The 16,062-nt window shown below is 41.1% G+C and overlaps 1 protein-coding gene across 2 annotated transcripts; it reads right to left on the bottom strand.

Annotated features, from left to right (window-relative positions):
• Nucleotides 1-515: 515 nt before the first annotated feature.
• Nucleotides 516-4,803, bottom strand: LOC123128772 (DEAD-box ATP-dependent RNA helicase 1). 2 transcript variants are annotated; one of them, XM_044548869.1, is made up of 9 exons: nt 4,342-4,792; nt 3,781-4,015; nt 3,316-3,570; nt 2,658-2,809; nt 2,380-2,557; nt 2,075-2,262; nt 1,602-1,806; nt 1,126-1,231; nt 516-1,001 (listed from the first exon to the last, which is right to left on the bottom strand). In XM_044548869.1, exons 1-9 carry the CDS (start codon nt 4,479-4,481, stop codon nt 880-882), a joined length of 1,581 nt encoding a protein of 526 aa, XP_044404804.1. In that variant the 5' UTR covers nt 4,482-4,792; the 3' UTR covers nt 516-879. The 2 variants fall into 2 exon arrangements, 1 of the variants encoding a protein (XP_044404804.1); XR_006463414.1 differs by having other exon boundaries at nt 908-1,001; nt 1,643-1,806; nt 4,342-4,803.
• Nucleotides 4,804-16,062: the final 11,259 nt, after the last annotated feature.

Genomic DNA, 16,062 nt, shown 5'->3' on the forward strand with positions numbered 1-16,062 from the left:
TCTTGTTTATATCAAAGATTATTGCTGAGCTGTCGTTCGTCTTGTTGCACAAAGCTGAAGAGGAATCAAATTTATCGCGAGTCCAAAATATCAAAGTTTCTTTTCTGAACGTAAAAATACCAAAGTTTTGAGTAGACAACAAACGGTACAAATGCAAAGTTGTTTTTCATAGAAGGTACAAATGCAAAGCTGGTCAACAAATTGGAAGATAACCTATCGTGTGGGAGCCAGGGGAGCATATGCTGTTTCAGGCGCTTTGTTCTTCCCGGACAGCCAGCCAGTCAGATAACCTTAAGTTATAGTGCGTTTACTGTCAAGCCATGCGCGAAATGCTTACGTGCCAATGGCTGGGATGCAGGTGGTAACAAGGTTAATTAGAACATCCTCAGAGCATCAAGAACTCAAGATATTAAGCCATGATGTTTGATGCGTGAATTACGTGATCCGGTGAAGATATTAGGGCATCTTCAACCGTGCTTGTTAACCAAAAAAAAAAATGCCACTGACAACTCTGATGAACAAGGAGAAGCAACTTCGACTTGTAGCATTTGAACAAGGGGAACAAAAAAAAATTCTGCAGAAATGCAGGTGGGGGTCAGTTGGACAGACACGAAAAATTACTGTGACGTGCACCTAGAATTTTCAGGTTTACCAACAAATGTTCAGACTAAATCAGCCAAACCCACTAAACTACACGGTCCATCATCAAATCGCGCCGTGTTGATCAGTAGGGGTAACAGAGGTTCTACATATAGAAAAGCAAACAGGGGGGAAATGCACTGCGTCTTCGGATAGTATAGTTCCCCAAATATATGTACCAGCCGGGGATTTAAGACGTTTACAGAAAACAATTCAGAACACCGAGTGATCTATCACACTTCATGTTTGCTTGCCTCTCTTTCTTTTCAAAGCTCCCGGCACTTTATCTCCCGACTTGTTGGATTTCTTCGATGCTTCTGGTTCCGTGGACCCTTTCAATTTATCTTTCAGTTTCTCCAGAGCTTTTAACAGCCCAGCAAGGAAAAAAGAAAACAGAGACAATATTAGAATCAATGAAGAACATCAAAGGCGTGGGTGATGGCAAATCAACATAGTAATCTGATTAAAACAGGACTGCTATCTCACCGGTCTCAAAAACTGGGCGAAGGCTATCTATTGATTCCTCGGGTAGCGAGCGAAGGATGCAGCTAGAACCATCTGCCTTCTTCAGCATCTTGTCAAATCTTTTAACCTACATGACATTTGACTCAGCAACCTATGTAACTAGAGAAGAATATGCTGAGATTAATTTATACATCTCGTAGCAGACACGTCTGTTTTAATTCCAAAACAAATATCAAGGTGATTCATCATTAGTTCGTTCATAAGTCCTGATCCAAATCAGGAAGACCTGATAGTAACAGTTATCTACAGCAAATTCTATATCATCAAAACACTCAATTTGTTTGTTCCCCAGCAATCAAATTAGCCAGCAATACAGGGATGAGATCAGCATATTATTTACACATATAGACATATCATGTACACTATCATGGAATCAATCAACCACAGCAAGCATTGTACCAAATACTAATTATCATTATTGTTAAACAGCGTATTACCTCATTTTTCCTTAAAAACGTGAAGCAAGAACCAGATTCACCTGCCCTGGCAGTTCGGCCTGCTCGGTGGATGTATGTTTTCACATACTGCGGCATCTCATAGTTGATAACATATCTCAAACCATCAATATGTATTCCTCGAGCCATTATATCCGAGCCAATGAGAACATCTATTTTCCCTTCCTTGAAGGCTGCCAACGTCTTCCTGCAGCAGAGTTTTATTAACATCACAAGGTGAGATTAAGTTCGACATGTCAGAATATAATTCCACCATCAACATAACCAAACTTAACGAGTAATGCCGCTTTCTTATGTTTGCACACACATGCTCTAACAAATATGATCCATGGAGCTTGTATAAGGCATATTCAGTCAGAGATGGTTATTTGTAGTTACTTATTTTTGTGGCTGTCTGCAACCAGCGCAAGAAAATGAACTCTGATTTACAACAGGAAACAAACATGAGTAATTACCTTCGAGTAGATTCACGCTGCAAACTTGAGAATTCACTAAACTTAAAGGGTAAGTCTTCGAAAAATCCCAGTAAAGTGCTTAGTCTGTGACTATCATCTACAGATTTAGTAAAAACCAAGCACTTCTCCCCACGCAGCTCTTGGAGAAGAACAATGAGACACAGCGGTTTTATGTTTGATGTACAGATCTGAAATAACAGCAAGGACAATAAGAACGCATGGGACAGTTCACAATAGCCTTTTACACCCCTTCGTGTTTCAGGCATAAGCATTGATAAAAGCAACAATCAGTAAAGCTGACAAACCAGCTTGTAGGACTCCAGCTTTGTAGGAATTCTGTAACGCTTCTTCCCACTATTCAACAGCAAAGGATGATGCAGCTCAAGTTGAGAAAGTTTGCTGGGATCTTGGGTCAGTGTAGCAGAGCAGACTATCTTTGCCAGTCTTGGATAGCATTTACCTTTAAACCCTCGCTCGACACCCCTAGATGCCATAGCGTAGAATTAAGTCCTCAATTGAAACATAAAGTGATAAAAGAGGACAAGAATAACATGAGGAATTGATATCGTAGAACAAGGCTTACGATCTTCTAATGGTGGTCAATGGATGCAGTAGAGTTCGTCCAGGAGTGTCATGCCGGAAATGATTTTGATTTGTTGGGCGAGTAAACTGGATAACTGTTGGCAACCAGGACTGATATGCCTCTCTTAACATCCTATCTGTCTCATCAACAACCTGAAACCGCAAGTTTGAAATAAATCAAAAGCAAGTAAGCAACACTAATACTAATATGCACAAGTATAGTGCTATGACTAAGTTTTATATCATCATATGCTATAAAAATTGCACAAATAGGGGGGCCTGTTGACTGAATAATTCTTTAAAAAAAACACAAGCAGGACATGCCAAACTTGTTGCAACTAGAGGCAACACTCACATGGTTCTGAATGACATCCATAGCAAGTGTCTAAATGAAGTGGTGAATCTGGAAAATTGTTCTAGTCATCCCAAAATGGGCCAAAATATGCTGCTATCTGGATACAGGCCAGGTAAAGTAAATCATATGCACTTTGGTCCAAACCAATTGCCAGCATACTGTTCGACATTACATGGTACTGCGGCACACAAACAATACTGCCTCAACTATGTATAACAGGACATATCAGCACATCATATATGAACTCAGTCATCCATTGTAGAGAATAGTGTGAGGAGACAGAAATGGTTGCCGACAAACCTACCAGGTATTGAAGATGCTCCAGACTGAAACCTTTTGTCATGTTGATATGATCCATCAATCTTCCAGGAGTTGCCACCAATATATCAACTTTAGTCTGTGGTTCCATTTCGACATATTCATCATCAAGAGATGGGTAAAGTTCTTGTTTGGACTTCTTGATCAGATCTGAGATTTCATCCGCGATGGACGATTGACCAACTGCTGATGCTACTGTCAAGCCCACCACAGGAGCAATAGCATCAAAAACCTCTTTAACCTGAAGTGGAACAAACAAACAGAAGACACTTCCATTTTGTCATGATGAACTGAATAATATTAAATGGAATACATTGCTGGAATAGCTATTGACGATGTAGAACAGCATGCATCAGTTTTTCTATGGATAAATTGCTGGAATAAGATATTGACAGTATAGACTAGTGTACACAAGTTTCTAGAAGTAGAAGGTAAAATAAGTGTCACAAACCTGCAATGCTAAATCCCGTGTAGGCAGCACAACCAAAGCACGCAAGCACCTTACTTTCCGGGTAGAAAGCATTTGCACAATAGGCAAGGCATAAGCAAGGGTTTTGCCGGATCCAGTCGGGGAGTTAATACAGATATCCCTCTGAAAAGCACCAGGACCAATGGTTTCCAGCCATGTCGAAACCTGAACCGGGAAAAAAGATTCGATTCCCATCCGCTGCAACGCTTCCGCCAATCTGTGTAACAGTAAACATAGCCCTCTGTTACATGCTATTTTCGAAGACGTTTGTGCAGAGTTAAAGGACACAAAATTAATATGCGGCTAAACAAAGTAGACGAAATCGAACATGTAAAGTAAGTGAAACAACTAGTGCACATGACATTGAACAAAAGTAGTGCAGCCAATGCTAATAGAAATTCTAGTAGCAGCACAAGAAGCTATCCAGTGAAGCGCAACAGCGCCATCGTTGTCAAATTGAAGACTCAGGCACTACAAATTCAGCAGGCCATTGCTGAGCAGAAATACTGCACAGCACGGACATGGGGTGTGGCATGGTAGTACCTGGGGTCGAGGCGCGGGAGGCTCGTGACGGGGCAGCCGGAGAAGGAGTCGATGTCGACGGGGTGCCGCATCCACGGCAGGTGCGGCACGCGCTCCTCGGGCGCCTCGTCCTCCTGCTCCTTCGTCTTCATGGCCACCATCGGCCGCCGAACCAGGGAGACGGGGGAGGAGTCGCCGCCGGCGAGCAGGAGCGGCGATAGGGGAGGAGGGAAGGGAGAGGCGGCGAGTTAGGGCGCGGAGCAGAAGTGCGGAACAGAGTGCTGATGATGACGGGCTCTGCCTCTGACGGGCCGGGAGATGGGCCGTCCAGCCCAAAGCTGTACAGAAACTTCTGTCCTTTTCTTTCAGGTGGAGGTTGAAGATCCCTAAAAAAAGGTGGAGGTTGAAGAGCCGGTGAAAAGGGGAAAGACCAAGGGGAGAAGGCGATGGCAGGAGAGAGGCGACCGGCGACCGGCGTGGGAGGATGGAACCACGCCGCGAGGACGGGCCAGAGCGTCGGGGCCGCGAGTGATTGCGGATCTTGGCGACAGGCGACGGACCGAAGGAGGGCGACGGGGAGCAGCAGCGTGAAAAATAGAAATAGCTCAACATGCACGTTGGTCTTCTTTTTTATGCGGATTTTGTACGTGCGCGTGCGCCTTTGAGAAAAACAGGAGCAAACAATTTGTTTGAAACAAATTAATGGAACATTTCTGTAGTAGTCGGACAATTTTGTAACCAGCAGCCAGCAATTTTTACCAAAAATAGTCACCATGAAAAAAATCATAAACATTTATTTGAGCAAAGAGAAACAAATATTAGCACTAGGCGAGTCTGAGATTGAAAAGTGCCCGAGTTCAAGAAAAGGACTACGAGAAATCTTGCAGAGGCAATTCAATGGTTTAGAAGAAGTCAACGGTATTTTTTTCGTTTCAGTCAATTCCTTGGGTATTCCCTTAACAGGATCGATTCTCATGACTTCATGGACCAAGCTCATAGCCAAGGTGCTCTTAGCTATTCACCTACTAAAGGACGAATGAATTCATGTCAATGTGGCAATGCCTATCACTCATGTCTTGTATAAGGAGCAAGACTTATCTAAGCAAATGATCAATAATTTATACGTCTATGTCTTTAAACTGTCCAATCCCATTGTGTTATGCCTCTGCAGTCCGCACACTAGGGTTATGATTTTGATGGCATAGTTGCATAGGTATAGGAGACATCGGGAATTATGAATGGGTCGCGACAATTGCAACTTGCACGAACTAGTTGAAATCAGCTCCATGCATCTACCTCCTACGCCGCTGCATCAGCTAATTTCCCTCAGCATACTCTCTTCATGGAGCATAATGCCTTCATGCTCTGGCAGTCTCATGCACCACACTTCTCGTGCCCTCTTGAGAATGCATGGTGTGCTAGTTACTTCCTTGACTAGGATGGAACGGGGATTCAAAGAGATCGATTCTCACGAGTATGATTCGTAAATAAGGGCGATAGAAAGCAAGCAGGTGATCACAATGTCGTTCTCAAGGAGCAACATAGACGCTGAGCTCCAAGACACCAAGATGCTAAATGGCAAGGCATAATATTTCAGGGAACCTTCGCTAGTGTGTTGCCTAGTTCAGGAGAGTCTGTGAGCCAATATCTCACTTCATATCTGAAGAAAGAGCCATCTTGGCTAGATGAGTACGGGCAGAGATGACATGCTTACTTTTACCCCAACTTGCATGATGAAGATATCTACACTTAACAATGGCTTGTATGCATCCACCCATGATTGACATTAGTAGATTTTTTTTAAGAAAATGGAAGCTTTATCGCACCCCAGTCCCCTGCGAATGCACCCAACCAAAAAGATAAAACAATGCAGGTCCTATGTGGATGCATCCAACCAAAAAGATAAAATAAAAATCACTCCAAATACACCAAGAAAAGCCACAGGTTATATGTATCATGAACAAAATCCGTAGGCTGCAACTATCAAATCCTGTACAAGATGAGCCTATGTTGGAGAATTTCAAGCTGGCAAGTTGCGTTCAATGTCATCCCCAAAAACAACACCTACTACCAGTCTGCTAGCCATGCGACAAAACACTAGCAGGGTTGTGTAAAATAAATGACGTATGATGTCCCACCATCCAGACCGATGAATCAGACAATGGGTTTTAGCCCTCGTTCAAGGTGGGAAGAAGACATCAACGACATCTCCAAGGAGAATTAGGACATGCAAGCGTCACCATCGTCAGAGTCGGTCGCCGACCAACACTAGTACAAAAAACTATAGGTCAGCACTTACAGACCTAGGGTTGTCGGTCAGTGATGTAGTTCACCACCCATCGGCGCTCCGTAGGGCACCTGTCAATAGTGATGGTTACAAAACGGTGAAGTCGTTGTTGCTGGGATAGAAGTGAGACCCATCAGTGGTGACCGTCCTGGTCAGCGATGATGGCTGTACCATGTTATTTTCTTTCGGGCTATAGGGAGGGGCGGTACGAAACCTCCCCCGGGACGAATTAGAGAATTGATGCGACGAAAGAGAGGATGACAGGGACTTCCGAAGGCGACGAGCTAGATGGGAGGTTGCTCGAATACCAGAGGAGGCCAAGCATGTGAGGGCCGGGGGGGGGGGGGAGGTAGTGCAGGGCCATGGCGGGGGTGGGCCAAAGGCGGAGAGTGGCCCAGAGAAGAGTTGTGTCATAACGGAATTAATCACTCAACGTGTGTATCATGAGTCATTTGTCTTTGTTAATTTAGATGTATGTGTGCCTTTTTTAATTGACAAAAACAACAATTGGCAATTTATTTCCACAGAAAATAATTGTGTGAAGATATTCTAGTTTTTTATAGTGAAAATTTTCTCGATAAAAGGTTAATATTTATTATCGAAATATGCAAATAAATAATGTGAACATTTATTTTGAGCAATGAGACATTGTTTCAGTAGTCGAACAATATTGTGGCCAGATGTGAACATTTTTCTCACAAATAAATAGTTATATAGAAAGAGAAATTGTTATTCTTATGAACATTTCTTAGAGGTTAATTATGAAAACAATCTGTTCACATCTCTTATAGCTTTATTAGAACTCAAATAACGGACGTCTGCTGTATGTGATGTTTTTTTAGAAAACTCCCTGAACTTTAATTAAATCCTGCAAAAAAAGACACTATGGTGGCTCACGCGTGATGACTTTTTGTTGAAAACCCCCAAGCTTATTAATTACGTAGAAAACCCCCATGAATTATTTAATTACATAGGAAAGCCCCTCTATTTAGAAACACGTGTCTCAATAGGATGTCCATGGCTAAAAAAAAGAACACAAGCTGTCCACCAGGCCAAACTTAATTTTTTTACGGAAAGGCTTTCAGGCTAGCTTTATTAAAACTCAAATAATAGACACGTTGTCGGCTAAAAGTTTAACGATGAAGCTGGGGGGCTCATCATCCCATACAGAAGAGGATTAACACGCCCCTAATTTGCTAGCTCATGAGCAACTACATCAGACTCCCTATTGAAATACTCAATAGTAACTTTTCCGAACTCAGTAAAAAAAACAAGCATCAATAATAGGAGCAGCCACCATGGAATGACCTTCATTGTGCTTCAGGGTGTCACCCACCATGCTATTATCCAATCTCACCAAGATGTTATGACACCAATACTCAGTGCAAGTTTCAACCCTTCATAAAGAGCATCAGCCTCAGCCGAGACTACGTCCGCAACGTGTTCAATACTTGTTGTGGATGCTCTTATAAAACTTCCCCTATAATCTCGGATGATCACGCCACATGATCGCAAGTTATCACCATCCGAAAAAGAGGCGTCTACATTGAGCACTTGCTGATCTGCTAGGGCGACAACCCACTTGTTTAGTTTTGCCGTGATTGGTGCCTTTCTCGTTGCCCTCACGGCCTTACATAGTTCATAGTTAACGGAAGGATTGCTTGTGTTGTTCGCTCCGGTACTTAGTAGTAAATCATGGCTAGAACTTTATATATCACGTCCTATGTACCTGCTCAAGCGATATTTTTATATATGGTGCTCCTATGGGACCACACAAGTTTTATTTTTTATTTTTTCCAACTTCATGTCCATGTTTATTTTTCTTTTTGATTTTTCCCATTTGTAAATGAAATGCAAGAAAAAATACAACTACCATAAAACTTAAATAAAGTGTCAGTGCAATTAAAAAACAGGTCAACATTTATTTTGGAAAAGGTTTCATGGGTATTACAAAAATTGTAAATGTGTTTTTGGAAAATGTTAGTCATGCACTAAAAAAATTGACAACATGTATTTCAAATAATGGTCAAAATGTTCAATGTGCATTACAAAGTTATTGTGTAAAATGTTTTAATACATTTGTAGATTTTTTTGCCGGAATACAATTCTATTTTTATTATTGTCACACAATACTACAGTAATTAAATACAAGTTCAATAGTGTTCAAAATAAAATGGTATATATATTTTCAGTAATTGTGAAGTTAGGAAATGCATTAAAGATACACAATAATTATGCGTGCTTTTGGTCCTGAATGAAGATAAATAAATTTAGAAAATAATTTTTAATATGCATTGAACTGTTTAAATTCACATAAAGTTAGAAAAACTTCATGTTTACCTCTTCAAAGTACACAATAATAAAAATAGAATAAAGATCTAAAATATACGATGATTGCATTTTGATAATTATTACATTTTTATATCGGGAATTTTATGTATCATGAAAACTAAACAGGAACCTGAAAAAAAAGGTGAAATACGTAGTAGGGAGTTGCAAAGTGATACATGGAGTAGATCCATATAGATTTCTAGATAATAATTGGCCATAGGGCTTAATTCAGCCGAGTGGCCAACTCATGTGGTAGTGAACCAGGAGGTCCAAGGTTTGAAATCCCTCACATGCAATTTATTTTACGGTTATTTCTCTCTGCCGTACTGACATGTGGGACCATGTTTCTAATTAGAGGGGCTTTCCTATGTGATTAAATAAATCATAAGGATTTAAAAAAATTCACGCACGGCTCACTCTCTACTCACAGCTGCTGACATGTGCGCCTATGACATGTTGGCGCGCCACATAGGCAGTGCATAAGGACGAAGGCACCGTATTTGATTGCTCGATTTTGTGTATCTTATAAGTCTAGGTACCAAAGTGACCACACCGAACAAGTTGAGACTCTCGTGGTGTGTTTAACTCTCTCACGTTCCATCGAACTCCTAGAAGAGTGGAGAACCCATGTGTCCGCCTTTGTCTCGTGATAGCTTGCGACATCTCGGCTTGGATCCCCTAGTGGATGGTTCTCGTGGTAGCATGCGGAGGCAGCCAACACGTGCAAGACAACACTATGAGGGGTGGACATCGGCACCGCTCCACGTGGGGCTACATGTTGGGGATAATATTGTTGGTTGCTTAGATTACGATACGAGGAAGAGGTGGAAGAAAAAGTTGTCAATTTTTTTACTTTGGTAGGTGTGCCTTGTACAAGTTTGTGCTTTCAGCATATGTTAAAGCCGACACATAAAATGTGTAACTATAAATACTAGTAGCCCAGTCATATGATAAAAAACATTTCAGCTGACATGGCTAAAAAAATGCATGTTAGGCTTCCCATTTGATTCATTACTTAGTAGACAAGATTTTGAGTGAAGTGAAATATTGCCTTTTTTATGAGAAGTGGTTGTTTTCTCAGTAGAGATGATGGTTATGCGCATATATTCATGCAGATCTTTGGTGTTGCCGGCAAGGAGACGAGTTTGAGAAGTTCGGAGGGCTTCATACTTTTGGAAGATCTAGATGGGATGGTTCTTATAGCTTCATAGGGGTGCTCAGTGTATGTATTTATGTGTAATATATTTTCTCTCTTTGAAGTCAAAACGTAGCTTGTTATTATGCTTCGGTATCTTTGAGGTCAACAACTTGGCATTGTTGTTTCTAGTTAGTGCGCTTATTCTATCCGAGGATGAAATGACAACTATTGTACTTTGTTTCATAAACTATGTAATGATGAACAACGTTGGCTAGGTGCATCATGTTGATCTCGGTACAAAGTTCAGAGGGGCAATACAACTCCTTTTTAAAAGCCTAAGATATACATGGTTTATTTGAAGGATTGATAAATCTCTCTTAGCAGTTGACCCGCCCAAGGACCAACCTCATAGATACAGTGTTATTAGCTATTCACCTACCAAACAACCAATGATTTCATGCCAGTGTCTACCACCAAAGTCTTATATAAGTGTATACCACCAAAGTCTTATATAAGGTGTTGGGCTTCTCCACCCAAAGGATCAACAACTTATTTCCCATTGTACTTATATGCCTTGGAATTGTCTAATCCAACTCTTTGCATTATTTCTTATGTCTCTACATGGGGTAAGATTTTGATAGGCATAGGCATAGAAGACACCATGGATTATTGATTATTCACCAAAATTACTGATTAGTCCAGTAATCAACACTTAGCAATGGCTTTTATGCATCCAACCCAATTTATGGTAGTAGATGGTTCTGGCAATTGTGGTATGCTGAAGTTTGTCGAATAGAAATTTATAATCAAATATTATATAAAACATAGTGAGTACTTATGCCCCACAAATATTAGTCACATAAATGTCATCCATAGCATCCACGCTCCACATCTTACAACTGCACAAGCATTACATAGTTGAAAACCTAGCTCATTGTTGCGATTGGCTTTGCAACTGTCAAAGAGTCCGTGCATTGTTGGTCCTGTTGAACTAGTCAAACTATAGAGTTCATGAATGGTTGATTCACTTTGGTTTACATACTTCTCAAGTGAAATCATGCACACATCGACACACGAGTAGAACACCATGATTGCATTAGCTTCGAGAATGACGTGATAGACAACAAACAAAGGGCAAACCCAAAAAACTTAAACAAACTATGAATATAATAAGTTGAAGCAAATCAGGAAAGAGGGTCTAATCTTGGTATCTAAATCGTGAATGCAAAATGATCCGAGCTAAGCCCAGTCTTTGGCAGGACCATTCGGTAGAACGTGTAGATGAATCAGGTGGAAGGGCATAAACATAGGATCAAAAAGATAATATTCGTTTGGCCAAACACAAGCAACAACATGGGAAAATTGCCCCCCCTCAATAACCTTGTTAGTTATGCAAAAGCCATAAGTCATAAATGGTCTGAGATTTACCCATAAAGATACATTCAAGCAACTATCTTTGTTCTAGCAACTATCTATAACCCAATGATAGGAGAATCGCACCAAAGCCTAGCCAGGATTTGACATGGGGGGGGGGGGCAAAGGAGACATGATATATAGATTATTTTTAAAATAGCAGGCACATCGTGCTGAGTACAACGTCTTTTAATTAAAGAAGTAGAATAAAAACGAAGATAACATGAATAGTGTCAAAGTCTCATGATCTCTTTGTCATTGCAACTAAAATCAATAATAAAAAGGGATAATTAGTTAATAATCTTACGCCATTTCATAAACATATGATTTTTGTCTTCTACGTAAGTAATTTGTATAGCTTATCAGTAAATATGTAAATGAGTAATCAATCTTAATTCTTAAGATCTTGTATATGAAGGAAATATGCCCTAGAGGCAATAATAAAGTTATTATTTATTTCCTTAATTCATGATAAATGTTTATTATTCATGCTAGAATTGTATTAACCGGAAACATAATGCTTGTGTGAATACATAGACAAATAGAGTGTCACTAATATGTCTCTACTTGACTAGCTCGTTGATCAAAGATGGTTATGTTTCCTAGCCATTGACATGAGTTGTCATTTGATTAACGGGATCACATCATTAGGAGAATGATGTGATTGACTTGACCCATTCCGTTAGCTTAGCACTCGATCGTTTAGTATTCTACTATTGCTTTCTTCATGACTTATACATGTTCCTATGACTATGAGATTATGCAACTCCCGTTTACCGAAGGAACACTTTGTGTGCTACCAAACGTCACAACGTAATTGGGTGATTATAAAGGTGCTCTACAGGTGTCTCCAAAGGTACTTATTAGGTTGGCGTATTTCAAGATTAGGATTTGTCACTCCGATTGTTGGAGAGGTATCTCTGGGCCTACGCGGGATGATGTATTACAGAATGAGTAAAGAGACTTGCCAGAGATTGAACTAGGTATTGAGATACCGATGACCGAATCTCGGGCAAGTAACATACTGATGACAAAGGGAACAACGTATGTTGTTATGCGGTCTGACCGATAAAGATCTTCGTAGAATATGTAGGAGTCAATATGGGCATCCAGGTCCCGCTATTGGTTATTGACCAGAGAGGTGTCTCGGTCATGTCTACATAGTTCTCGAACCCGTAGGGTTCGCACGCTTAACGTTCATTGACGATATAGTACTATGAGTTATGTATGTTGGTGACCGAATGTTGTTAGGAGTTCCGGATAATATCACGGACATGACGAGGAACTCCGGAATGGTCCGAAGATAAAGATTGATATATGGGATAATAGTGTTTGGACTCCGGAAGGGTTCCGGAATTCGCCGGAAGGGGTTCCGGATGTTTCCCGAAATGTTTGGGCACGAGAACACTTTATTTGGTCCAAAGGGGAAAGCCCACGAGGTTTTTGGAAAGCGCAAAAGGAAGTTTTGCGGAGTCCAGGGGCCAGACGCTAGGGTCCCTAGCGTCTGGGTCCAGACGCCGGAACCTTGGCGTCTGGCCCTGGAGTCCGAGAAGGACTCTTGCCTTTCGGGTGAAACCGACTTTGTCGAGGCTTTTACTCCTAGTTTCGACCCCAAGGCTCAACATATAAATAGAGGGGTAGGACTAGCACCCAAGACACATCAAGAAACACCAAGTCGTGTGCCGGCTACCCCGTCCCCTCTAGTTTATCCTCTGTCATAGTTTTCGTAGTGCTTAGGCGAAGCCCTGCGGAGATTGTTCTTCACCAACACCGTCACCACGCCGTCGTGTTGCCGGAACTCATCTACTACTTCGCCCCTCTTGCTGGATGGAGAAGGCGACAACGTCACCGAGCCGAACGTGTGCAGAACTTGGAGATGTCGTGCTTTCGGTACTTGGATCGGTCGGATCGTGAAGACGTACGACTACATCAACCGCGTTGATATAACGCTTCCGCGAACGGTCTACGAGGGTACGTAGACAACACTCTCCCCTCTTGTTGCTATGCATCACCATGATTCTGCGTGTGCGTAGGAATTTTTTTGAAACTACTACGTTCCCCAACAGTGGTATCAGAGCATGGTTTTATGCGTACATGTTATATGCACGAGTAGAACACAAGTGAGTTGTGGGCGATACAAGTCATACTGCTTACCAACATGTCATACTTTGGTTCGGCGGTATTGTTGGATGAAGCGGCCCGGACCGATATTACGCGTACGCTTACACGAGACTGGTTCTACCGACGTGCTTTGCGCATAGGTGGCTGGCGGGTGTCAGTTTCTCCAACTTTAGTTGAACCGAGTGTGGCTACGCCCGGTCCTTGAGAAGGTTAAACATCACTAACTTGACGAACTATCGTTGTGGTTTTGATGCGTAGGTAAGAACGGTTCTTGTCTCAGCCTGTAGCAGCCACGTAAAACTTGCAACAACAAAGTAGAGGACGTCTAACTTGTTTTTGCAGGGCATGTTGTGATGTGATATGGTCAAGACATGATGATATATTGTATTGTATGAGATGATCATGTTTTGTAACCGAGTTATCGGCAACTGGCAGGAGCCATATGGTTGTCGCTTTATTGTATGCAATGCAATCGCCCTGTAAATGCTTTACTTTATCACTAAGCGGTAGCAATAGTCGTAGAAGCATAAGTTGGCGAGACGACAACGATGCTACGATGGAGATCAAGGTGTCGCGCCGGTGACGATGGTGATCATGACGGTGCTTCGGAGATGGAGATCACAAGCACAAGATGATGATGGCCATATCATATCACTTATTTTGATTGCATGTGATGTTTATCTTTTATACATCTTATTTTGCTTAGTTCGACGGTAGCATTATAAGATGATCTCTCACTAATTATCAAGGTACAAGTGTTCTCCCTGAGTATGCACCGTTGCAAAAGTTCTTCATGCTGAGACACCACGTGATGATAGGGTGTGATAGGCTCTACGTTCAAATACAACGGGTGCAAAACAGTTGCACACGCAGAATACTCAGGTTAAACTTGACGAGCCTAGCATATAACAGATATGGCCTCGGAACACTGAGACTGAAAGGTCGAGCGTGAATCATATAGTAGATATGATCAACACAGTGATGTTCATCATTGAAACTACCATCTCACGTGATGATCAGACATGGTTTAGTTGATATGGATCACGTGATCACTTAGAAGATTAGAGGGATGTCTATCTAAGTGGGAGTTCTTAAGTAATATGATTAAATGAACTTTAATTTATCATGAACTTAGTCCTGGTAGTATTAGCATATCTATGTTGTAGATCAATAGCTCGCGTTTAGCTCTCCTGTTTTATTTTTGATATGCTCCTAGAGAAAACTAAGTTGAAAAATGTTAGTAGCAATGATGCGGATTGGATCCGTGATCTGAAGATTATCCTCATTGCTGCACAGAAGAATTATGTCCTTGATGCACCGTTAGGTGACAGACCTATTGCAGGAGCAGATGCAGACGTTATGAACGTTTGGCTAGCTCAATATGATGACTACTTGATAGTTTAGTGCACCATGCTTAACAGCTTAGAATCGGGACTTCAAAGACATTTTGAACATCATGGATCATATGAGATGTTCCAGGAGTTGAAGTTAATATTTCAAGCAAATACCCGAGTTGAGAGATATGAAGTCTCCAACAAGTTCTATAGCTAAAAGATGGAGGAGAATAGCTCAAGTAGTGAGCATGTGTTCAGATTGTCTGGGTACTACAATTGCTTGAATCAAGTGGGGGTTAATCTTCCAGATAAAATAGTGATTGACAGAATTCTCTAGTCACCATCACCAAGTTAGTAGAACTTCATGATGAACTATAATATGCAAGGGATAACGGAAATGATTCCCAAGCTCTTCGTGATGCTAAAATCGACGAAGGTAGAAATCAAGAAAAGCATCAAGTGTTGATGGTAAACAAAACCACTAGTTTCAAGTAAAGGGACAAAGGGAAGAAAGGGGAACTTCAAGAAGAACGGCAAGCAAGTTGCTGCTCAAGTGAAAAAAAAACCAAGTCTGGACCTAAGCCTGAAACTGAGTGCTTCTACTGCAAAGGGACTGGTCACTAGAAGCGGAACTACCCCAAGTAATTGGCGGATAAGAAGGATGGCAAAGTGAACATAGGTATATTTGATATACATGTTATTGATGTGTACTTTACTAGTGTTTATAGCAACCCCTCAGTATTTGATACTAGTTCAGTTACTAAGAATAGTAACTCGAAACAGGAGTTGTAGAATGAACAAAGACTAGTTAAGGGTGAAGTGATGATGTGTATTGGAAATGGTTCCAAGATTGATACGATCATTATCGCACACTCCCTATACTTTCGGGATTAGTGTTAAACCTAAAATAAATATTATTTAGTGTTTGCATTGAGCATGAATATGATTGGATCATGTTTATTGCAATACGGTTATTCATGTAAGTTAAAGAATAATTGTTGTTCTATTTACATGAATAAAGCCTTCTATGGTCATATACCCAATGAAAATGGTTTGTTGGATCTCGATCGTGGTGATACACATTTTCATAATATTGAAGCCAAAAGATGCAAAGTTAA

The sequence above is a fragment of the Triticum aestivum genome, chromosome 6A (genome assembly GCF_018294505.1).
Source record: "Triticum aestivum cultivar Chinese Spring chromosome 6A, IWGSC CS RefSeq v2.1, whole genome shotgun sequence".
Classification (NCBI taxonomy): Eukaryota; Viridiplantae; Streptophyta; class Magnoliopsida; order Poales; family Poaceae; genus Triticum; species Triticum aestivum.